The sequence below is a fragment of the Ips typographus genome, linkage group LG1, assembly GCF_016097725.1.
Source record: "Ips typographus isolate SLU linkage group LG1, UJ_Ityp_2.0, whole genome shotgun sequence".
NCBI lineage: Eukaryota > Metazoa > Arthropoda > Insecta > Coleoptera > Curculionidae > Ips > Ips typographus.
In genome coordinates this window covers 30,559,819-30,582,732 of record NC_138422.1, presented here as the reverse complement: position 1 = coordinate 30,582,732, position 22,914 = coordinate 30,559,819, and the positions used below count along the sequence as shown (strand labels likewise).

The 22,914-nt window shown below is 34.6% G+C and overlaps 7 protein-coding genes and 1 long non-coding RNA gene across 10 annotated transcripts in view; 4 read left to right on the top strand and 4 right to left on the bottom strand.

Moving 5' to 3' along the window:
- Positions 1–22,914, bottom strand: part of LOC145730844 (ATP synthase F(0) complex subunit k, mitochondrial-like) — a 57,579-nt gene that overhangs the window by 508 nt on the left and 34,157 nt on the right. Inside the window, exon 1 of one of the 2 annotated variants that reach the window (XM_081982333.1) lies at positions 19–170. The exons of the other annotated variant lie outside the window; for it this stretch is intronic. The gene's annotated coding sequence lies outside the window, so the exon portion shown is untranslated. Of the gene's footprint in view, positions 1–18; positions 171–22,914 lie in introns of those variants that run through there. 2 annotated transcript variants of the gene reach the window in all.
- Caf1-55 (chromatin assembly factor 1 p55 subunit) lies at positions 283–5,390 on the top strand. Of its 2 annotated transcripts, none has more exons than XM_081980366.1 (7): positions 283–509; positions 2,074–2,305; positions 2,518–2,720; positions 3,889–4,110; positions 4,163–4,540; positions 4,647–4,730; positions 4,967–5,390. In XM_081980366.1, the coding sequence occupies exons 1-7, from the start codon at positions 479–481 to the stop codon at positions 5,119–5,121; spliced, it is 1,305 nt and encodes a 434-aa protein (XP_081836492.1). In that variant the 5' UTR covers positions 283–478; the 3' UTR covers positions 5,122–5,390. The 2 variants fall into 2 exon arrangements, with proteins under 2 accessions (XP_081836492.1, XP_081836419.1); XM_081980293.1 differs by having other exon boundaries at positions 3,889–4,113.
- On the bottom strand, positions 5,422–8,308 carry hgo (homogentisate 1,2-dioxygenase). Its single transcript, XM_081980190.1, has 9 exons — positions 8,158–8,308; positions 7,844–7,998; positions 7,665–7,776; positions 7,331–7,514; positions 6,918–7,146; positions 6,639–6,813; positions 6,394–6,567; positions 6,021–6,155; positions 5,422–5,671 (listed from the first exon to the last, which is right to left on the bottom strand). Exons 1-9 carry the CDS (start codon positions 8,170–8,172, stop codon positions 5,543–5,545), a joined length of 1,308 nt encoding a protein of 435 aa, XP_081836316.1. The 5' UTR covers positions 8,173–8,308; the 3' UTR covers positions 5,422–5,542.
- Rack1 (Receptor of activated protein kinase C 1) lies at positions 8,975–15,711 on the bottom strand. The gene is made up of 5 exons (XM_081980713.1): positions 15,526–15,711; positions 15,133–15,341; positions 14,091–14,222; positions 9,483–9,766; positions 8,975–9,269 (listed from the first exon to the last, which is right to left on the bottom strand). The coding sequence occupies exons 1-5, from the start codon at positions 15,632–15,634 to the stop codon at positions 9,044–9,046; spliced, it is 960 nt and encodes a 319-aa protein (XP_081836839.1). The 5' UTR covers positions 15,635–15,711; the 3' UTR covers positions 8,975–9,043.
- Positions 10,132–10,667, top strand: LOC145731114 (uncharacterized). The gene is made up of 2 exons (XR_014178751.1): positions 10,132–10,402; positions 10,506–10,667. It is a non-coding gene; the product is annotated as an uncharacterized LOC145731114 (long non-coding RNA).
- LOC145729691 (ribosome biogenesis regulatory protein homolog) lies at positions 16,239–20,833 on the top strand. Its single transcript, XM_081980593.1, has 5 exons — positions 16,239–16,437; positions 17,483–17,954; positions 18,393–18,661; positions 18,725–18,869; positions 20,114–20,833. Exons 1-4 carry the CDS (start codon positions 16,289–16,291, stop codon positions 18,867–18,869), a joined length of 1,035 nt encoding a protein of 344 aa, XP_081836719.1. The 5' UTR covers positions 16,239–16,288; the 3' UTR covers positions 20,114–20,833.
- Positions 19,675–21,046, bottom strand: LOC145730777 (uncharacterized). Its single transcript, XM_081982206.1, has 3 exons — positions 20,861–21,046; positions 20,122–20,267; positions 19,675–19,934 (listed from the first exon to the last, which is right to left on the bottom strand). The coding sequence occupies exons 1-3, from the start codon at positions 20,970–20,972 to the stop codon at positions 19,782–19,784; spliced, it is 411 nt and encodes a 136-aa protein (XP_081838332.1). The 5' UTR covers positions 20,973–21,046; the 3' UTR covers positions 19,675–19,781.
- On the top strand, positions 21,740–22,783 carry LOC145730616 (protein CFAP276). The gene is made up of 4 exons (XM_081981963.1): positions 21,740–21,962; positions 22,022–22,205; positions 22,257–22,527; positions 22,586–22,783. Exons 1-4 carry the CDS (start codon positions 21,953–21,955, stop codon positions 22,724–22,726), a joined length of 606 nt encoding a protein of 201 aa, XP_081838089.1. The 5' UTR covers positions 21,740–21,952; the 3' UTR covers positions 22,727–22,783.

The following is a 22,914-nucleotide window of genomic DNA, read 5'->3' as shown; positions in this document are numbered from 1 at the left end:
TTGTAACAATTTACCAACCTGGAAATGGACGAAAATCGGGAAGGCTGATAGCGAATGCAAAGGCGATCCAGTAGTCAAAAGTCAATTACCTCATAATAAATATTTGACTGCTGACAGATTCCAGTTAATACTCACGTATTTAGTTAATATATTTCTGTCTTTTTTCGTTTCCTAATTACAAGAGTAAGATAGGATGATAACTAGTGGTGTCCTCTACAATAAAAACACCAAAACTAACAGCAACAGCCTGTCGAGTGTCGACTGTCACAGCCAATTAATATAAGCCAGAGACTAGACAGTAGACAGCGGTAAGCTCAGCAAGGACCACTTTTATTTGGCGGGACAAAACAATAAAAAACGGAATTTTTACAAGATTTTGCTAGATTTTCACGGCATTCCATAACATAAAGTAAAAAAAAACAGTGGACAAGTGCAGAACGCAAAAAGTCGGGCAATAACGTAACCCAGGTGAACGAAAATGGGTACCTTAGTGGAGAAAGGAGATGCCGGTAAGAATGGTTGAACCTTGTCATGTATTTTTTTTTGATATCATGTGTAAAATGTGTATTTTTGGGGCTTTTGACACCCCTTTTATGTAACGGGAGTGATTTTTAAACGCATTACATAAATTATAAAATGCATCTGAATTCCTCTAATGGGAAAAGTATGAGTTCCAGAATGGTAACAATTAACAATTGAGGTAGGTAGGTACCATAAATATCCCAGAATAAATCATATAGGGGCCATATAAAACATGCTTTAATGGTTCTGGCCACTTCTAGGGCATTTTAGTACTAGTATGTCAACTACATGTCAACTTGAAAAACAAAGACAAAAACCTTATCTGAAAAATCTATCAACATTTAGCAATAAATAATCCTTTTAAACTTTGCATTGTTGCAAGTTGTGCAAGTGCACTTTCACAAGTCAGAAATATAGGTTAATTTTGTTTTGCACTTCATTGTTTTTTTCCTAACTCTGTATGTACTTTTATTCAATATTTGGCTAATGAATATGTGTAGTACACACTAAGTACCCACTCATCATTGTCTGAATAAAAAAAAATTAAATCATGTAAACAGCCATTTCATTGTCATTTTGAAGTTATTGCAGAACTTTAAAAAGCTTTTCTTAAAGAAGACACACCATTTCAGATGATGCCACATTTTTTCTACTGTAAACACTGGAAACAAGGAAAACACCACAATTTACTTGGCATTTTTATTGATTATTCAGGTCTGATAAGTAGGCATCATGTAACTATCCAAAAAACTTATATAAGTAAAGGATAGAAGCTAGTTTGAAAAATTGGTTGCTTGTTGTCATAATGTAATTTATAAGATAATAAGATAGTTAGTTCTGAAACTTGGTTGAGAATAGTCAGATAAGGTGGATAATTCAATGTAAGTTCAAATTAGGTTGCAGTACTTTTTTCGCTTGAAGTGAAATTTAAGCTGAAAATTGTAAATTCTTTGAGCTCTGAGAATTTGATTTTAGAGCTAAAACACATCCTTAAAAGTTTGGTATTTAGCTAGAAAAGTTCATCAATTTATTTATCAATGCCAGGTGTCATTCAAAACCTAATAGAAATTTTATTTACAACCTGTCATTTTTAATTTTCTTCAGTCATTATTTCCATTTAGGTCATCTGCTTTAAACCTGAAAAGACTAATATAAATGAAACTCCTCAGAACATTCCACAATCAAATCGTTTTTATCCTCATTAACTTTTCCTACCAACCAATGATTTATTAAGAAGATGGTTTGTTTCATTTTATTATAATCGTAGTTGAATCAAAGCTCAGCCTCAGAGTGGCTAATTCAAATAGGGATTACTTTGAACAAATCAAATAATAGTAATACTAGTGCACCAATGTGAATAGATATCTTTGAGGCTTATAAAGTTTATCATTTTTGCTGTCTAAAGGCAGGTTTGAGTTGTCATTTTAATAGGACAATCTGAATAGTAGCAATTTAGCTTAGGCTAATAGCATAGTGCTTGACAGACAAACAGCACATTCCCAAATAAAATAAACTACATGCTTTCTGTTAAATTTTTTTTTTATCATTTAGACACTTTTGATGATGCGGTGGAAGAACGCGTTATTAATGAAGAATACAAGATTTGGAAGAAGAACACGCCCTTTCTCTACGATTTGGTGATGACGCACGCTTTAGAGTGGCCCTCGCTTACTGCTCAATGGCTACCGGACGTGACCCGACCTGAGGGTAAAGATCACTCACTACATCGACTGATACTTGGGACGCACACCAGCGACGAACAGAATCATTTACTGATTGCAAGGTTTGTTAATATGTTCAATTTGTCTACTAGTATAACAAAAAAGATAAGACACATAGAGAAAAAGAAGTCACACAGATTGATCTTTTGTACTAAATACGGCTTTATGGCTTTTTACTTATATTTAAATAATTGATCACGCTCAATTAATAGTTATTCAACATTGTTTTGATTAGTTGAGCAATGTAAAGTGTAAGTTTTTAATTTATCTGTAGCGTTCAACTGCCAAATGAAGACGCACAACTCGACGCGTCCCACTACGATAACGAAAAGGGCGAGTTTGGCGGTTTCGGATCTGTTTCCGGCAAAATCGAAATTGAAATCAAAATCAATCACGAAGGCGAAGTTAACAGGGCCAGGTTTATGCCCCAAAACCCATGTGTGATTGCTACAAAAACACCTTCCAGTGATGTTCTTGGTAATTCATTTTGTTGTGTGATTCGGGAAAACTTGGAAAGCATTGCCATTTACTCTTACATTAAACACCTCCTGTAAGTCACTGCAAGATAGTCAAACATATGGCGAGAATTAGAGGAAAATTGCATTGTGGCATATTTTTAGTGTTAAACAGTGTAATTTTTATGTCTGGCTTAAATTACATGCAAACGTCAGATTTATCTGTTTGGGCAGATTTTCTTGCATTCCACTTTGGGTGAGCGCTTTGACTACATATCTACATATCTATAATATGCCTGAAGGCGAACTCTGTAACGAAAAGCAAGGAAATTTCTTTGCTATTCTGGTTGTAGAAAATAGAAAGACCAAATGAGGTCTTGCTATGATTTTATCTCTCTTGGGGCTATAAAATTTTGTATTTGTCAATCTTTCTTTTCCGTCGTCTTCTAAAATTCAAATGTTTTGTTTTTTAACCTTTATGCCCGTCAGTGTCAACATTGTGACAATAAGGTTGGGTTGGGTTTATTTGTTTTTGAGTTTTTAATTAAAGTGTTGTATCTATTAGTTATTGTTTTTGTGGTGTAAGCTATTAATGATGGAATGGTTATGTTATGGCTATATGGGTTCCATCAACACATCCTAAAATCTCATCCTACTTCTAGCACAAAATGCATAAAAATTGGTAGCATGTTTACAAGGAACTGAAAAATGTTAATGGTCTAACAGGAAAATAAGAAACTTGAAACTGAAGAGACAACTATAATGGCAACGAAACGGACTATTTTATAATGCAAACTTTGAAATCTGCAATTAATTACTGAGAAAGAAAGTAAAAAACGTAGAATTAGTCAAATTATTGTTATGGATACTTGTCATTAACTCTGAATACGACGAAACAAGTAAAAGCAATAGATTGATTACTAGAAATTAGTAAATGTTTTTAGGACCGATAGGTTCCCGTTTTCTGTTGACGGTGTCAGCCGAATGTGATAGAAAATAGCTTACAGAGTACCAACAGTGAGTAGAAAGACATTTTCTTTCTTGTCTATTTCCTAGATCGTTACGGAGTTTGTCTCCTGTATGGTTATGTGGGATTGACTATAGAAAGGGACACAGAACAAAAAAGCAATGCATTTCAGTCTTTCCCGCCTTGTATAGAAATATTTAATTTGTTTTACTTGTGGTAACAGTATTCGATTACACTAAACATCCGAGCAAACCAGACCCAAACGGAGAATGTCACCCAGATTTACGATTGCGCGGTCACCAAAAAGAAGGTTACGGATTGTCCTGGAACCCAAACTTGAACGGTTACTTGTTGTCCGCTAGCGACGACCATACCATATGCCTGTGGGATATTAACGCGACGCCTAAAGAAAATCGCGTCATTGACGCCAAAACCATTTTCACAGGTAGCACGTTGTCGACCTGCATGTGCAAACCACGCATAATGATCTGTTTCAGGTCATACGGCGGTAGTGGAAGATGTCGCGTGGCATTTGTTGCACGAAAGTCTGTTCGGGTCGGTGGCCGACGATCAAAAGCTCATGATTTGGGATACACGATGCAACAATCCGAGCAAACCTTCCCACACGGTAGATGCTCATACAGCCGAAGTGAATTGTCTCAGTTTCAATCCATACTCCGAGTTTATCTTGGCGACTGGATCTGCCGATAAAACGGTAGCTCTGTGGGATTTGCGCAACTTGAAGCTGAAACTACACAGTTTTGAGTCACATAAAGATGAAATTTTCCAAGTGCAATGGTCGCCTCATAACGAGACCATTTTGGCCTCCTCAGGAACTGATAGGCGGCTGCACGTTTGGGATTTAAGCAAAATTGGTGAGCAACTAACTGTCTTTGTATTAGTTTTAATTATAAAATAGTATTAAGGACCTAATATAAGAAAGTAAAGATTATTGAACATTTTTTGTATGTTTGAACTTAGGTGAAGAGCAGTCTCCTGAAGATGCAGAAGATGGTCCACCAGAACTACTTTTTATTCATGGCGGGCATACAGCGAAGATCTCGGGTAAGATATTTGTTATGGTCAGGTTAATAATGTTTACTGAACTCGGTGAAGCGCGGTCTAAGGTGGTTTTGAAATTTAAACCTACCATAACAATATCAGTCATATAACTGCCAAAATTCCTTTGGTGGCATGACACTGAATTCAGCTAATCAGCATAATAGAGAGAGTTCTCTCACACAATGTAGTGTTTTTTGTCGTTTGAGGTGCATTGTTGTAAGATTATTATCCGCTTACAGATTTCAGTTGGAATCCTAACGAACCCTGGGTAATTTGTTCCGTTTCGGAAGATAATATCATGCAAGTATGGCAAATGGCCGAAAATATCTACAACGATGAGGAACCCGAACAGATGTCCGTGGACGCGGAAACAGCCGGAGAACCATCAGTATAGAAACAGTACATTAAGTATATTTTTTATCTCTTTAAATTGCCTCTTTTTATCTTACACTGCAGGTTTTGTGTCGTTATTTCTCTCGTATTAATTATTGATTTTGCGGGTTTTTACATTTGTTTTGCATCAGAACAATAATTATTACGACTAATGTTTTTTCTCATAAAACACCGTTTTACTTTTTGTGTTTTTAACCAAACTTAATTAAAAAAGTTGTATTATTCATTTTATAATTTTTTCATGTCTTCGTAATAAAATTTTATGATATTTCTGGTTTCTATGTCAACAGTAACAACCAAATAGTCTGAAAAGTCTGCTTTAATTGTCTAAAAATATCACCAACAAATTACTATTCTATTAATACGCAGTTAATCAATTGATCAGTCTATGTAAAGTTGTGTAATATTTCTGATTTCAACAATCATTTCGGTCCGGTAAAGTGGCTTTCTAATCCTTGCCAACATTTGAAATAGTCAGGATCAAGTTTTTCGCAGGTTTTGGCTCCCCATTTGGTCACCGCCAATCCAAGGCAGCTTTCAAACATAAAGGCCTAAAAACTAGGTCTAAATTGAACGGTTTATAGCCTCCGTAATAAATATGCATTCAAAACGGATTAAGATAACGCCATAGCCACAAAATTCTAAATTGTTCTTAAACTACAGGACACAATATTGAAGTTTATTTTAAACGCCTCTATTAATTTCGATCAAAATCAATAACAGCCAGAAATGTCTATTACTGTCTTATGTCAGCTATAAACCTAGAAATAGCGCTCATTGTTCTGTCAAAACTAGGATTTTGTCGAAATACGCCATCGTGACATTACATTTGATCAATAGAGCGTCAAAACAAACGCAGTCATCTTGATTTTCACTGATTTTTTGGGTAGTAGTACTTGCCTGAGTTCCGTCAGCCACTCTACACGGTTTGAGTGTTTCGGTTGACCCAGATTCAAAGCAATTTTTGTCCGGACCGTGAGGTGTCATTATACTGTGTAAAGTGGCGCCGCCTGGGAGTAATCCTCCCCGTTTAGCCTGCAAAAAGTAATGCAAGGTGAGCAAAGTCACGTAGGTAATTATAAAAGAGAAAAGTTTGAGGCTTAAATGTTGCAAAATAGTTTAGTTTATGCTCTAAATGCAGCGTTTTTAAGAATGTCTCTCAATAGAAAACTGACCCTAGATCACTCAATTTATCAGATAGGAATTTTTTCTGTGGAGTTATTTATATAACGACAAAATGCTAATTTGGTTAAATGGTTTATTTATTACAAACCTCATATTCGCCGTATATCAATCCCATAAATTCGGACATGCAATTTCTGTGATAGTAAGGAGGGCGAAAAGTGTGTTCTTGCACCGACCATCTCGGCGGAAATATAACAAAATCTGCGATTGCAGTCCCGTGTTTCTCCGATTGACACGTAAGAACGGTGAATATGGAAGGGTCCTGAAAATGTCACCTTTTAGTTTTATGCAGTTATTAGAAAAATTAATTATTTATTTGCTGTAAATACTTACGCAATGATCGAACGAAACGGAATTGATCACCATAAATTTGCTCAAATCATACTTAAACGGCACGTAATTTCCATGCCAAGCTACTACATCGAACGGACTATGGTTTTGCTGGGATCGAAACAGTTTTCCTTGGTATTTAGTTATTATTTCCGTCTTGACTTCTTTTACTTCATAGCTAAAAATATTTTTGGGTTAATTTTTTCAAATGCAAGTTTTGGTAACAGAAAATTCAGATAAGAGTGATGTTTTATGGTAATAACTATAGCATAGATACGTTACCAAGCACTTGGAACCAAAAAATCTCTTGGATTGACCAAGCCATTAGCCCCAATAGGTCCCAAATCTGGTAGGGAGAAATGTCTTCCAAATACTTCTAGGACATATCCACGGCTCGGTTCTTTGCATTTAACCGAAAATCTCATGCCTTGTTGGATGACACATATTTCATTTGGGGTTAATTCCATTTTTCCAAATTCCGTTATTATCAATAACGTTCCAATTTGGGGCACTGTCAATTTATGAATTTTTTTGTATTACTTTTAAAATGTAGTCCATTGGTCTAACGCTCACTTATCATTTGTGAAAATACAAAAGTGACCAACTCAATTTCCAATTTAAAAAGTGTAAGTAAATATTGTAAGTATAAAAAGTAAACTACCTACTAAAAACAATTTATCGTATTAGCATTATACCTATTAGAAAGTCCCCGTCGGCATTGCTGAATGCTTTATCGTCCATAGAAACATTACATGCATAAATATGAATGGCTAAGCCATGTTTGATTTTTGGATCACCTGCACCGCAAATTGTTTGTAATCCTTGGGAAAAATCGATGCGCACCCCCTTTAAAGGTATGTCGAATGGATTCCATCTTATCTAGATCAACAAATCTTTGATTGGATAGATAAAATTGTCATTTTTTAAACTTTGTTTGAAAATTTGTTATATTTAATAAATTGACCATCATCATCAGATCACGAACTTATTATAATGTTTAGAACCAACCCCCAAAAAACAAGTAATTACCTGATTTGGATCTGGGTCCTGTTCATTCCAGTTGTGGGTAATACCTAGATTGTCAATTTTTTCATACCGTTGATGACCTACAGAGGGTCGAATTCTATACAGCCAAGATCTCCTAATTAAAAGTTTCAGATAGTAGAGGAGTATCCGTGTGTAACTTATTAACTATTAAGAGTTTTTACCTGTTTTCGGCTCGAGGTGCTGTAAAAGCTGTACCAGAGAGTTGTTCCGCATATAAACCGTAAGGGCAGGTTTGTGGACTGTTTTGGCCAATCGGCAACGCATTTGGACATCGCGGATCTTCAGAGTGGAATTCTGAGCCAAAACCTCTTAAATACTGCAACGTTTTGTATTTTATTACACAATGTTTTCAATACGTACCTATTTCTGGAATGGGTGTATTATAATTATACACGAGTAGTTTTATCAAAGGTCATATTTTGTCTAGCTACTTTAATAATTGATCTTTTTATAGTTTTTAGTTCGATATAATTACCTGAATTTCGGACATCCCTCTTCGAATCAGTTTGTATCACACACTTCCACACTATTCACTTAATAACTGACTGCTGTTTTAATCTTGAAAGTTGTTTTTGTCATAAGACTAGTTAATTTACATAATATATTTTTGCTCTTATAAACAAATAAGTTGTGCATTAACATTCTTGAAGAAAAACATCCAACCCCAAGTGGTAAACAAAACATTGTTTACGCGTTTTATTATTATGATAAACTAATTGGATTTCTTGAATATTAATTGTTTGTAGGCTATTCTATTTAATTAGGCATAAACTTCATAGTCCTTTTACTTCCAGTTTACTACAATTGAAACAAATACCTATTATCTTTAATGAAACGTTTTAATTTAAAGGTAGCCCAATAGACAATTTGTAGTCGTAGATTAGGTTAATGTCATTTTCAAAATTGAAAATAGTACGAATTCCATTTTCCCATCAAGCCTTTTTTGTGGTGAGAGACAACAAACCCAACTAGCAAGGAAGAAATGAAATGATTACTTTTCAGTTTTGATCAAAGCTCAGTTATTAATAACTCAAACTTTAAATTAGCATTTTACTTGGACACTGGCTTCAAGTTTCAAATTATCGCCGAACTGGACTTTTTGGCAAAAATGAAATTTTTGTGACGTTCACATTCATCAGGCACGTACCGAACCTTTTCCTTGCCGTCAAAAAAGTGACAAGATAAAATAAGACCAACCAAAACAAACCTACTGTACAAAATATAATATATTTAATAACTAAGACAAAAAAAATACAAACTATGACTTAAAATCTACAATGAAAAAAACAACGTACGATAGAAACTTTTTTATTACAAAAAGTTTTGTACTTATCACATTAAGTCAAAAAGTTAAAAACGCGTTAATGCGCGCTGATACTGACTTGCCATACCCTGATAATATTATCAGAGTAACCGGCAAACAAAGTTTGACCGTCCGTGGACCAGGCCAACGACAAACATTGCGGAGGTTCCGCTTTACTTCCCTGCGATTGCGATACCACTTCCGGTCGGAGCTCTTCCACCATTTCTTTGCTTTCCAAGTCCCAGATTTTGATGGAAGGACCGTAAGCGGCGCACAACCAATATCTGAAATAAATCAGTGATGTTTTTAAACAATTGCACATTGATAGAGTTGTTTTCAGACTAATTTTGTTAAATTAATAATCAGTCCCATATCCGCATAACCCTTTCATTGTATTATCAAGGGGTTGAAAATGTTATCATCATGTTATTTTTAGAACAAATATGGTAATTGACGGTTTTTAGTCTGAAAAAAAAAATGAAAACAAATTGTCTTACCTGTTTGGCGAGAAGCAAAGGGCTGTAATGATGTCGTTGTGGTCCAAAGTATGCAAATGTTTGCCATCGTTCAGATCCCAAAGCATGGCTTTGCAGTCTTTGCCACCGGATGCGCACAGCGAACCGTCGGGCGAAACTGTCACCGTGTTTAAGTAGCCAGCATGTCCAGAGTGGTTGATCTTCAGACGGCAATTGGTCAAATTCCACACTTTGACCATTCGGTCCCAACCGGCGGATACAATGATGGGGTTGGCGTGGTTTGGCGAGAAACGGACGCACGAGACCTAAGAAAAATACATTTATTTAAAATCTCGCCTTTCTTTCATATTTAGAGAAGAAAATGTGTACTGTTAGATATACCAAGACTATAACAGTGTATTATTTCAGATTGAGGACGAAAACTTTTGTAAAATATTTTCTCCGCACCCAGAAATACAAATTACTATCCCTCCGTGCAACAACCCGAATGATTTTCAAACGTCAAACTGGTGCTTTTAATGAAGGGTTAACTAACATACACATTACATTTAAATTGGTGTAAATGTCATATGCTTCAAGTAGCCAAGCTAGGATATTTATTACCAATAGAATATCAAAATTTTGATAATCAATAGACAAATCATAACTTTGACATCAATCAAACCTGGATATTGCTATTTTTTTAGTTCTGTGTGTGTAGTATCAATTGCCTAACCTTAAACATACTGAACTGAAATGAATGAACCTTGGCTGGGCCTGCAGTGTTACAAAAAATAGTAGACACTAGATGAACAACAGGTATAGTCTATACGAAGTCAGTTGGGACAGGTCAAAATACGGGGTTCGATCAACACACCACATAAAGCATAGGAAAAAACGAGCAAATTTGTATGTGATTGTCCCCCGTAGAAATTTGCAGCGAGTCAACGTGGACTTGATGTGTGAGTGTCTATAGTGTAATAATTCTGAGTATAACCACCCTAAAGCTGTTTGATTGGTTGCACCACAGTTTCTAGTGGCCAGCATTTTAAAAACTATTTTTAGTTTTTTCAGATGCTTGTTAGACCCTCGATTAGCTTCCTTCCGTACTTGTGAAAAAGGCAGTGCAGTCCGGTATTTAGAGTTTTCATTCGTATCATATTAAAATATAAATAATATTGTTCAGTGTGTGTTTACATATTTAATACAGTTCTTGGGGGTTTAAGTTACATTGTTTAATAACAATGATACCTTTTTCTTACTTGTTTTATTGATCAGTTCATGCAAAAAGCGCCTTAATAAATTTTTATAACGCCGCCCATGTTTAACAAAGATGCCGACGATTATTCCACCAGAATTGTTTTTTGAGTAGTTTCAACTGACTTCTATATACTATACCTATATTTATTTTGATGAGGGTGTTTCAAGGGTATAGTTTATACGAAGTCAGTTGGAACAGGTCAAAATACGGGGTTCGATCAACACACCACATAAAACATTAGAAAAAAACAGCAAATTTGTATGTGATTGTTCCCCGTAGTAATTTACGAGGAGTCAACGTGGACTTGACGAGTAGCTGTCACAAATAATTTTAGGCGTAAGCACCGTAATACCGTTTAATTGGTCACCCCACAGTTCTTATTGGTCGGCGGCTTAAAATCTATTTTTAGTTTCTTCCTATGCTTTCTTAAGACAATCCTATCTTCCCCACAGGTGGCAAAGGCAGTGCAGTCCGGTGTTTATAGTTTGCATTGCAGTAAGCGATTAATAAGCGTTTATACAGAGTCCCTCAATATTTTTTATTTTCACGCCGCCCATGCTTAACAAAGACGCCGACTATTTTGGTTTTTTCAGTGTGTTTCAACTGACTTCGTATATGCTATACACAGCAAACTAACAATAAAGCTGTGAAAATAAATGAAATATACAGGATGGTCCATGACAAAACAAGTTGACAATGTTGACATGTATTATGTCATTTTGCTGAAAACGCATCCTAAGGAAGATAGTCTTCCAAAATTTAATTTAAAAAAATCGTTTATCGTTTTTTTGCTATAACTCTCAGACCGTTGGAACAAAAAAAACACGATTTTTGAAGCTAAATTAAGAATTTTACGTTCAATTCCAAATTCAACAAAGAATTTCAAAAAGTGTCATTTTTGAAAATTGTCTAGTGACGTAGAAAATAAGACGGAAAAATGAAAACCATTCTCCTGTATCTACGCAACTACACAATTTTGACAAACGTCATCAACATCACAAAATGAGTATTGATTTCGTAAATGCTTGTTCCAAGTATGATCAAAATTGCTTCAACAGTCTGACAGTTATGACAAAAAAAAAAACGAAAGGAAGGAAATGACAAACAGTCTTCTCCACAATACTTTATTGTGACCTTAGATGGTAAGGTCTGCTCAACAAGTTTCGGTCACATAAATGACCATCTTCAGGAGCTACAAGAATAACCTACTTTACATGGTGTACCATAAGTTTAATGTTAAAAAACGAGATGTTAAAAAACGAGAAAACGTACCTTAAATCGATCGATCAATGTGACTACTGTCTTTTTACAAGGGGAGAGACAGAGAGACCCATGTTATAACGAATTAGTGACTATAACATAGTTAAGTAGGTGAACAATGCTGTAAAATTTAACACATGTAACAATTGATTAAAGGGATTATAGGGAAATTTAATAGTTACCTCATTATGGAGAAAAAACTAACTATAGCACATTAAATTAAAATTAAACAAAAAACTTAAACTAGACCCATTTAGGGCTGGGTGAGACCCTAGGGGGAAAAAAAGATCTTAAAAACTTCTTAACCACCTTGAGGTGCTTGAGATTAACAAGGCTTCTGATGATGGTGGGTGCACCTGCCTGAATGACCAGCTTAACCATACATCAACCTCCTTTTTTAGGTCCTTAACCTTTTAATGCTTCACATACCCCTTTTACACAACCCTAACACCTCCTTTTTCACTTTCCCCTCCCTCACCGTGGCGTGTGTCGGTGTCGGCATTTCTTGCAGTTTTGCCACCATTTTTGAACCCCTATTAGCCACCCTCATCTGGCTTAATACGTTGTCCACCTGTTTGCTGGTTTGGTGCATTGTTTACTTTCAACTCCACCACCTGCGGTATGAATGGTTGCGGGTTTTAACCTTTCTATTGTTGATCTTCACTTGTTTTGTGGGTTGCAGAACTATCCACCTGTTGTCAGCTAAATTATTGATTTTATTTTATTTTATTGTAACCCCCTCTTAACGGTTCCCCCTCTGCCTTCAAATTAACGGCTTATCAATGTGAAATTTTTTAAAAATTTTTGCACCTCCATTTTGTTTCCTGTTTGATCGCCTCTTCAGTGGATGGTGCACGAGTTTTAAGATCTTTTTTTTTTCCCCCTAGGGTCTCACCCAGCCCTAAATGGGTCTAGTTTAAGTTTTTTGTTTAATTTTAATTTAATGTGCTATAGTTAGTTTTTTCTCCATAATGAGGTAACTATTAAATTTCCCTATAATCCCTTTAATCAATTGTTACATGTGTTAAATTTTACAGCATTGTTCACCTACTTAACTATGTTATAGTCACTAATTCGTTATAACATGGGTCTCTCTGTCTCTCCCCTTGTAAAAAGACAGTAGTCACATTGATCGATCGATTTAAGGTACGTTTTCTCGTTTTTTAACATCTCGTTTTTTAACATTAAACTTATGGTACACCATGTAAAGTAGGTTATTCTTGTAGCTCCTGAAGATGGTCATTTATGTGACCGAAACTTGTTGAGCAGACCTTACCATCTAAGGTCACAATAAAGTATTGTGGAGAAGACTGTTTGTCATTTCCTTCCTTTCGTACTCTTGCGACTCCACTGAAAGAATATGGACTACTACTTCTTTCCAAAAAAAAAAACGATTTTTAGACTAAAATTTTGGGGAATGTATCTTTCTTAGGAAGCATTTTTTTACAAAAATGACAATACATGTAAACTTATTTTTTAATGGGCTATCGAATAATGAATTATTGACATTTAAAACTGGACCACCCTGTAGTGGAATGGTGGATCATAGAACACCACACTCTAGCCTAAATGTCACCTGTGTGGTATGAGTTACACACTTATAACATAAATAATTAATGCAAGTCTTGCAAATAGGAAAATTTAAAAATTTAAATCAACCTTACACAAGCTGAAGCTTGTTTCGTTTTTACTGCCATTTTGTATTATTTTTGAATAAATTACAACAAAAGAATACATTAAAAAATTGTATTGAAACCAGCTGGTAAACTTGAGTAATCCAGGCTGTCTCAAGTTCCTACCAAGTTCCAAACTTTACTCTCCTTCCTTTGCAACTAGAGTTATTATGGATAAATAACTCAGCCAAAGCTGGAAGTGAAATCAAACTGCTGTGTGAAAATCAAGAACAAGTTGTACACATTAACAACTGAACCAAAACAGTAATAATTAATGTTACTTTAATTTCATTATTAATAACTTGACTGGGTTTCAGTTTATAAATTATATTTTACTGACAAATATTAAGTTCTCCAAAATTAAATAAAGGTTTTACAGAAAAGACAACTTTTCATCATTGCCTGCTGTATATTATAAAAATGTCAATTTTAAGTACATAAAAGACTATATCTTACCCAGTCAGAATGTCCTTCTTCTTGGATGGTGTACTTGCACTCAGCCAGTGTATTCCATAGCTTGATAGTTTTATCCCTTGATCCGGATACAATTTGACGATTGTCAACGGAGAAAGCCACACTTAACACATCCTAAACCAAAACAAAGGTTATAACATCAAACACCAGCAGTATATTTATGACAGAAATATCAAAAGTGAATATAATTGTTAGAATTAAATTATAAATACTAAATGTAACTGATAGTAACTTTTTCTTAAACCTATGCCCTAACCAACTATTTACTCTCCATTTTTATATTGGCCGCATTCGTTTTCACACTCCATGGAGGGAGCACAGCTTTTTTGACGTCATAATGACGTAATTTGACAATTGACCCAATTATGGTTTTGCGAAATTACGTCATCGTGACGTCAAAAACGCTCTGCTCGCTCCATGGAGCTTGAAAACGAATGTGGCTATTGTGTACTGAAACCTAAATGTTAACCTAAGCAACAATAAATCATTATGTGTTGAATCTTTCTCTTATACCAATTTTACATTTATTAAGTTACCTTTATGAAAAAATTACATTAGTTTTCATAAATTAAATAAGTATTAAAGAAACAACCAGATACATTTAGTAAAAAAATGTATTATTTCAGATTGAGGATGAAAACTAAAATATAAAACATTTTCTCCGCACCCAGAAATACAAATTACTCTCCTTCCATGCAACAACCCGAGTGACTTTTAAACATCAAACTGGTGCTTTTAATGGAAGGGTCTTTACCTACTACTGCTCTGTTTCACTCTCTCCTTAAACCACCGAATTACTTACATTGGAAGTAAAACCTTATAGAGGACTGGCATGGAATCTTCTGACGTAGCAGTAGAGCATTACAATTAAAAACAAAAAATCTTCTAGCTGTGGTTAAAGGGGATATTAATAGCAGTTTTTAGACCCAGGCAAAATGAACTATTAAGCAAAAAGAACATGAAAAGCTCTGTTTGCCTAATATGAGCAATAATGCCAGGGTTATATGGGAATAAGTGGTCAAACCTTGGTGTGATCCTCAAATCTCCTAGTGGTTTTGCCGGCGGCCAAATCCCAGAGTCTCAGAGTTTTGTCCCACGACCCGGACAGGGCATAGTTTCCATCGCTGGACAGAACCACATCGGAAATGAAGTGAGAATGCCCGTGGAGACGCTTTTGGGGTACTCCATATTGAGTATCGTCCCGGGTCAATTTCCACACAATCAAGGTTTTGTCTGTAAATTAAAAAAAAAAAACGCTATTACATAAATTCGGTAATATGCATTTATAAATGTGCGTAATTTAATTTATCAACAAAATATAGTGATTAAAGGGGTAAAAAGTTACCCTGATAAGGGATGATTTCAGATTTAAAAACTGTAGTAGAAGTTAACAGTAAAAAAAAGATGTCGAACTTACCTCTGGATGAGGACAAAATCATATCAGGGTACTTTGGATTGGTGGCGATTTGGGTGACCCACCCATTGTGCCCCAAAAGGGTGCCTTTAAGTTGCAAGGTTTCCGTCATTTTTTAAAACTATAATTAAAAATTACGTCCACGAGGCGTACACTACGGCCACTGAAACCAAAAAGAAATTTTACAATTGGCACTGTTGACAAGTAGACTCAAAACCAGAGTAGCCAACATTATTTGACATTGACACTTTTTACATTGTTGCAAACCTCAATTATTGGGGTGATTTGAAATTTTAAAGTAATTTTCAAATTATTTCTACTATTATTAAGTTTTTACTCAATGAAACAACGTGGTTTAATAAAACTTTTTAAACTATATATTAAATTAATTAGAGTAACAGTCGTATTAAACTCATTATTAAATAGTCTAGTACAGTTCTGGGATGATTAGAGTAGTTGGAGTAAAAGTAAATCTTTAAGGTTATGTATGGTGCTGCTATTTGAGTCTCTGCTCTCGCTTTTATATGACTATGAAATTACAAGAACCTTTACTAAACTCACTATTTTTCTAACTTGATTATTTTTTACTATTTTCGTCAACTGTTTTATCATATTCATAAATCGTATATTCCTATTTGGTTTTCTAGTGGATTTTTGTGTTTGATGTTGACGTTACCTAGTAACCATCTAGTAACTTTTGCTTTTACACGTGTTGTCAATTTAAAAAGTGAGGTTATAAAGTTATAGTTAGAAACACACTTTAAAAATGGACGTTGTGGGTGAAATTTTGCAAAAAACAAGCCAAGAGGCTTCAAAATACAAACCGATCACCGTCGAAAAGCATCTGGACCTGGAATTCGATTTAGGAAGTTTACTGGCTGTGGATAATAACGATTTTGACACCAAATCGTACAGGTATGTGATGTCCTCCATTATGCCATAAGGCATTGTTTATGAACATGATTAAACCAGTTAAAAGGAAAACCATTATTTAATAGATGTAAACTATCTCAAAAGTGCAGTGATTGCAGTTTTGTGATATTTGTATTAAGTACATTAGGTAGGGTGTATAAATATTGTTGAACTTTGAATTATTTAACCTAATAATAATCCCACCACTGTCCCCTGCAATTTTTTTTAAACATAATTATATGTATCTGATTTTTAATTGGAGTCCTCAATCAAGATGGTTTGATTATTTATAACCCAAACCAATACAAAGTATATAATGTATAGGAGAATTGGTATCACTTGTTATGTTGTAGTCTCAAAATTGTACTACTTGTTTTATAAACTACCTTAGCAGCTCCTCTCTAACCTAATAATTATTCAATAAAAAACATTGGAAGTCACTTTGTTTACAATACAGTACAATGTACAATTTTTTCTGGTTTTTTGGAAGGATTTAATAGTTTCTTTAAAATTTCTGCTAAGAATAATATAAAATAAACCATAAACCCTTGTGTGTGTAAAAAGTTTGTAAGTTTTTTTTTTTAGTAAGTTAATTTTCTTTTACAAGAGTCTCACTACTTCTATTCTTAATACATGCTAACACTAAAGTTTAAGCTAAAGTTAAGTGTTGTTTTATAAATCTTTGTTCATATGCAAAATGAAAAGTAATTTTGACAAACATGTTTTTTTAATATTTCTCCAAAACTATTATTTATATTGTCTTATAGTCTGTTTTTCTAGTTTTATCATAGTTTTGGACTGTGTGAAGTAAAACTGAATAAAACTGAGAATAAAATCATACTTATAAAGGTAAACCTTTCCCCTATTTTCACCTTTGTACTTTTAGCTAAGCTTAAGTTAAGTATGGTGTACTGGTTCAGACTGTGACTTTTTCTTAAACTTAAACTTGGCTTAAAGTAGGACAGTACAAATTGGGGTTAAAGCTTAAGCATACTGTTATTTATATGTCTGATGTCTGACACTAAAAAACCAAAATCTCTCTTTTTAGGAAAAACATAGATGACTACTTTTTGAACCTGGCCAGAGACAATACACAACTACTGCTGAATAAACTATGGGAACTACCAACAGAAAGAGTGGAAGAGGCAGTAATGGTCAAATTACCGCCACCCAAAACGGTTTTGCCGCGAATGAAACCTGTACCCACACCCAGACCTTTGACTAAATGGCAAAAGTTTGCCCAAGAAAAAGGCATCCAAAAGAAAAAGAAACCAAAATTGTCCTGGGATGATCAGTTACAAAAGTGGGTACCCTTGTACGGTTTCAAACGGGCCGAGGCAGGAAACGAGAAAAATTGGTTGCTTGAAGTGCCAGAGAACGCCGATCCAAACGAAGATCAATTTGAAAAAAAAGCAGTTGCAAAATCTGAAAATGTGGCCAAGAATGAACTGCAACGGTTACGAAATATTGCAAAAAGCAAGAAGATCAAAGTACCAAGGGTTGGTGTCGCTAATCCTGAGGTAAGTAAAGCAAATTTGCTAAATTGAGGTTATGTGTAGGCCCCTCTTTATGCTTTTCTCATAAAAAGTAGACATAGTGAATTTTATTTTATTTTAAATTAAAAGCCATTTCTCCATTTGACATTTGTATTTTGTTTTTGTCAAGTGATTTCTTTATGTCAGGAGAAATAAATTGCAGGTAACCAAGTCTGGTAAGTACAGTGGATGCTATAGCATTTTGGTGTATTTCTTTTTAATTGTTTTTTAAATACAATGAAAATCCTGTTTTTAACTGGAAATGCCATTATAGAGCTTTAAACAGTGTCAGAGTCAGTTTAAGCATAATGGAATTAAGCATTAAAAAAAAGTTGGTTAATTATTTGTGCCTCCTATCTGAACTTTTGAATTTAACCGTTTTTAAGTTAAATAGATTTTTTTGACATCGCTATTGTAAATTAGGTGGCATCTTCAAAAGACCTACAAGCCGCCATCACAGTGGCTAAAGCGTCTACGGCAAGTTTAGGCAAGTTCCAAGATAAACTGGCAAAAGAAAAGGAAGCTCGAGGTGTTGCTGCCATTACACCAGGCGCTTCAAGGAAACGAAAAATGCCACCGGTTTCGGGCGAAACAGAAAAACGAGAAACTCTGGACATCGTCGATTCGATTTTAAAGAAACGGCCTAAATTGGACATCGAGAAAGCCGTTGCCAACCAGGTTCAGGCCACAAAGTAGGTCGAAAGTGTGGGAGTGGTTGGTCGGTCGTCTACAATAATAGTTTTGCCTTGTTGCAGGTTGGATTTGAGCGAAAGTTCATCACAGGAACGATCAAAGGGCAGCAATAAAAGCAAGAGCAAGAATAAGGGCGGTAAAAAACCGAAGGGTGCTCAAGGACAAAGGACGGGAGGAAAGAAGGGTGGCGGTAGGAAAAGGCGTTAGGTAAGTTATTATAAAAACTCTTTTTTTAACCAAATTCCAGTTGATAATTAAATTAAATTGGTTAATCCTATTCATTTTTCAATAAAATATACAGGGTGGTCCAGTTTTAAATGTCAATAATTCACCATGCTTCCTAAGGAAGACTCACAACTCCAAAGTTCAGTTTAAAAAATCGGTTTTTTTTTGCTACAACGAGTAATCGTTATGTGATGTTAATGACATTCTTCAAAAGTATTTAGATGCGTCGATATAGGGGGATAGTCTTTATTTTCTGGGCTCACTGGATATTATTCAAAATTGACAAAAATGTCTACTTGGGTTATTGTATTTTTTACTTTAAAATGGTTGAAATCTGGTCATCTGTGAGGTTTGCGAGTTTTTCACTACTAAAGTTTATCAACTTTTCTGAAAACTATGACTGAAAGACAGTTTTTAAGCCTCTCAAGTTAATTTTCACAGTTTCCCAAGTCAATTGTCAAGGCTAAAGTAGTGGTCTCTTCTAAACTGGTTCCAAATACAATTTTTAAGTCAATTTTCACCGTTTCAAAGTAAATTTACTGGTTTCTAAGTCAATTTTCCAAACTAAAGTCTTTCAATTTGTCTGGAAACAATGAAAACTGGTTACAAAAACATTTCTTCTTAAGTATTTACATGGAATGTTCCTAGACACTTTTAACAGTTTATAAATAATTTTTTCAAAAGATTTCATGGGCATTGATAGTTTCAAATTGTTACTTTTCTAAAGTATTGTGTTTATTATTTATGTCTTTATTGCTATTTTGTGTTTTATCAGTTTTTGTTAATGTAAAGTAAAAACTATAGTTTTTATTTAAATGTTCCTTCATTATCCACTACAAGCTAGTACAAATTGTACTGTGGCATAATAAATTAATTGTTAACGTGCATCGTAACTTATGGGTGGTCCCAGCCTAAACTAGGATCTTTAGCGACTGCCAAATATACCAGAGTGCCCAGTCCTGGTAAGGGTTTAGCGGCAATGTACGTCCGTTTGTCGTTTGACCATTTGCACATGTACGAGTAATCTTCGGTTTCGTGTGGATGTCCCTAAAACACACTTTCCTAAATTAACCAAAGTTAAAAAAAAACAAATGGTCGTATTGCCAGTTGGGTCTCTCAAAACATGACAGTGGATAAGTTAAATAAGGAAAATAATTGTGATGCATATGAACAGCAAATTCCTCTTTTAGTTAAAGTTTGTCGTCATTATGATATTTCTATTACAGATTCTTACCTCAATCGTGTAGGCAGAGTCCTTGATCGCTTTCTCCATAACGGATAACATGTAACGGAAAAACGAATTACGATTTTTCTTCACCACAGGATCGTCTGATTTCATTTTAACCAACTTGCCGATCCATTTTTTGCAAATCTGTTTATCTACCAAAAAAAAATAGACTGGAACGCCACTTTTTTAAAACCGTAACAAGAATAGTTTTTTTTTTTATCAATGTAACAATATGCCATTTGTTCTTACTCTAAATAGTCTAAATTAACAAAATGCGATTACTGTGGTATTTTTGATATTGATACGTGGTGTGCTTTGTTTTGTATCTTAAGTTGTTTAAACGATTCAATTTGGTGAGTAATTTTTAAAAATACTTTATAGATGTAAATTCAAAGGACACCTCGTATTTCAAAACCATAAATGTACATACTGTAACTGATTTTTAGTTTTAAGTCTTTTATTAATATGGTTTTGCTTAGTTAATAATCTAAATCCTTTGTGAACTAAAAGGTAGTAAGTTTGTGTTTAGTTTTTGTTGAATAAATACATGTTAAAGGTCTCTGGGAAATAAAGTTGAGCTTTATTTCCTTTAGAGCGGCGCGTGAAAGGTTTTCAAAAGGCACTAAATAGATATTTGCACTAAATATCCTGTATGTAGCCTGTTATTTTGGAAAATGTGTGATTATGTTATAATTATTGAATATAGTTTGGTATTTAACGTTGTGTTTTTTTGTTCAGTATTCACCTTTTTTCGGTCCTATTCGGTTGATGATTCCTTTGGCAATTTTTAAGTTATTATAAAACTCTTCGTCGTACACATCGACCGGAGCTGGTATTGCAGTTTTATTATCCCCCATTTTAAAACTTTTTAAATTTTTCGTTCAAACTGGAATTTTGCATTTATCACTTTTATGTCAAATTGACGTAAACCACATAATATTTAATTACAGGTGAAAGTTTAAGTTGGTTAAAGCTGAGTGGTTTAGTTTCCATATTATATTTTCTTATAAAGACTTCACATGCAACTGTGTTTAGATAATTTAACTTTTATATTATTCAATTCCTTCCTTAAAGGCTGAAGGCACAGCACACAATGAGAAGAGCTTTAGGAAAACTGTTGAAGGTATCAAACTTGCACAATGATGCTCTGAGACACTGAAAAAAAAAATTTAGTCCTTTTTTTGTACTTATTTTACCTAATTTAAGGTTCTTTGGTTTAAATATGCCTTTTGCTGTGCATTGGAGCCCTCCTGGAGCAAAATAAAAAATTGCCAAAATTGCACTTTTTGTAAAAATGGCATTTTTTTAATTTTTGAATGACTGTAACTTTTTTATTTGAACTCTTAGAGATTTCAATAAAACGCCTCTAGAAAAAGGATAAAAAATACTACAAAATGAACCAAAACTGGCCTCTCTAGGTCTTCATGTTACCGAGATATTGAATTTAAGTAAAAGGTTAAAAACGTTTTTTTGCGACTGGCTAAATTGGCAATACACTGAGAAAATTACTACAATATTACCTGTTTCTCCAAACTTATGGAACACAGTGTAGATCACATTAGCTTGATTGCGTTGTAACCTAAAACAGGTAGAACACAATGGCAACAATAAAACCACATTGCAGATCTAATTTTTCACGATGACATTCCCTAAAATAACCCTCCGGAACGGAGGGGGAGCGAAAACTAAATTCCTCGGCCCAGTTTCACCGATTTGTAGGACAAACACGGTTCGGTTATATCGTTAACAAAAGCATGTACTACAACGATTTATTTTCTATTTTCCGGTGACACGCAAACTAGACGAGCTGTAGATAAATTGAAGTTGATTTGAAAAAATGGCAGCGGGTAAGTTTTTTTTTTTTAAACATCGATTTTCAAAATTCAGAGTTTGTCTTCATTATTAGGGCGAAAACGCAACAGAGGATGTGTTCCTTATCTAGAAGGGGAAGGAGTGTTTTTGAAACCTCTAGTCAACATTGAATGTAAAAAAGATTCTTGTCACGATTCGTGCACTTCTCCGTTCGAACGGTTGTTTGTGCATCACACTCTAGCGAGCGCTAGAAGATTTGCAAAATTCAAAAACTTTGAGTAGGTTTTTCCATACGGTTGCTTCAAGTTTAAGTTTTGGAATTTCTTTAGTGATTTGGTGCCAAAGGATGAACTAGACTTGATTCTGACCACAACGTTCGATGAATCATCCGAAATTTTTCCTGAAAAAGTTGATACCTACTTTCAGCCCGAAACTGTAGGTATTGCAACTTGGAGGAGGTTAAGAAACACCAGAGATCTGACACCTGATCGTGAAGAGCAAGCCTCTATTTTGTCTCATCAAGACGATGATAATAGTGATGATGTAAAAACTGGACCACGTGGAAGAAGGAAAGTTGTTATACCTTACAGATATAATTTTGTAAGTGTGAGAGTTACGGAAAATTGCTAATTATATTATGAATACTTTTGGTTACCAGGCACACAAAGTGTTAATTGGTGGAGTTACGGAAAAGACGCATCCGTGCAGCGTCAAACTGATGAACTCTTCTCATCATTCTCCCCAAACCAACGCTGGATACTCACGACAACCTTCTGACGGAAACTTTTATCAGTATTAAATATAATATGCAAAATTTGTTTATTTTGAAATTAAACATCTACATTCAAGTAGTAAAGAGTTTATTCAATCACCTAGCCTCACGATTTTCTGTTATTGCATTTATACATTTTTCTTATTTGCTTGTAAAATTAAGTGACGCAAAACTTTGCTCCACTTTCATTATTATTGAAAACCACTTGAATATGT

What these genes read in the sequence shown, in the direction of transcription:
- Rack1 (XM_081980713.1), bottom strand. Translation starts at nt 15,634, where the DNA reads ATGACGGAAACCTTGCAACTTAAAGGCACCCTTTTGGGGCACAATGGG. An exon ending in GATTTTGTCCTCATCCAGAG is followed by an intron (nt 15,342 to 15,525) that starts GTAAGTTCGACA and finishes TTTAATTTACAG; the next exon opens with ACAAAACCTTGATTGTGTGG. An exon ending in CTTTGCTTCTCGCCAAACAG is followed by an intron (nt 9,270 to 9,482) that starts GTAAGACAATTT and finishes GATTTATTTCAG; the next exon opens with ATATTGGTTGTGCGCCGCTT.
- hgo (XM_081980190.1), bottom strand. An exon ending in GCACCTCGAGCCGAAAACAG is followed by an intron (nt 7,777 to 7,843) that starts GTAAAAACTCTT and finishes ACTTTTAATTAG; the next exon opens with GAGATCTTGGCTGTATAGAA. An exon ending in GAGTGGCTGACGGAACTCAG is followed by an intron (nt 5,672 to 6,020) that starts GCAAGTACTACT and finishes CCTAGTTTTTAG; the next exon opens with GCCTTTATGTTTGAAAGCTG.
- LOC145730616 (XM_081981963.1), top strand. An exon ending in GCAAAATTCAAAAACTTTGA is followed by an intron (nt 22,206 to 22,256) that starts GTAGGTTTTTCC and finishes GAATTTCTTTAG; the next exon opens with TGATTTGGTGCCAAAGGATG. An exon ending in TACCTTACAGATATAATTTT is followed by an intron (nt 22,528 to 22,585) that starts GTAAGTGTGAGA and finishes TTTGGTTACCAG; the next exon opens with GCACACAAAGTGTTAATTGG.
- Caf1-55 (XM_081980293.1), top strand. Translation starts at nt 479, where the DNA reads ATGGGTACCTTAGTGGAGAAAGGAGATGCCG. An exon ending in ACCTTCCAGTGATGTTCTTG is followed by an intron (nt 2,721 to 3,888) that starts GTAATTCATTTT and finishes TTGTGGTAACAG; the next exon opens with TATTCGATTACACTAAACAT. An exon ending in CAAAACCATTTTCACAGGTA is followed by an intron (nt 4,114 to 4,162) that starts GCACGTTGTCGA and finishes GATCTGTTTCAG; the next exon opens with GTCATACGGCGGTAGTGGAA.
- LOC145729691 (XM_081980593.1), top strand. Translation starts at nt 16,289, where the DNA reads ATGGACGTTGTGGGTGAAATTTTGCAAAAAACAAGCCAAGAGGCTTCA. An exon ending in TTTGACACCAAATCGTACAG is followed by an intron (nt 16,438 to 17,482) that starts GTATGTGATGTC and finishes CTCTCTTTTTAG; the next exon opens with GAAAAACATAGATGACTACT. An exon ending in TTGGTGTCGCTAATCCTGAG is followed by an intron (nt 17,955 to 18,392) that starts GTAAGTAAAGCA and finishes ATTGTAAATTAG; the next exon opens with GTGGCATCTTCAAAAGACCT.
- LOC145730777 (XM_081982206.1), bottom strand. Translation starts at nt 20,972, where the DNA reads ATGGGGGATAATAAAACTGCAATACCAGCTCCGGTCGATGTGTACGAC. An exon ending in CCGAATAGGACCGAAAAAAG is followed by an intron (nt 20,268 to 20,860) that starts GTGAATACTGAA and finishes TTTTTTTGGTAG; the next exon opens with ATAAACAGATTTGCAAAAAA. An exon ending in ACTCTGCCTACACGATTGAG is followed by an intron (nt 19,935 to 20,121) that starts GTAAGAATCTGT and finishes AGTGTGTTTTAG; the next exon opens with GGACATCCACACGAAACCGA.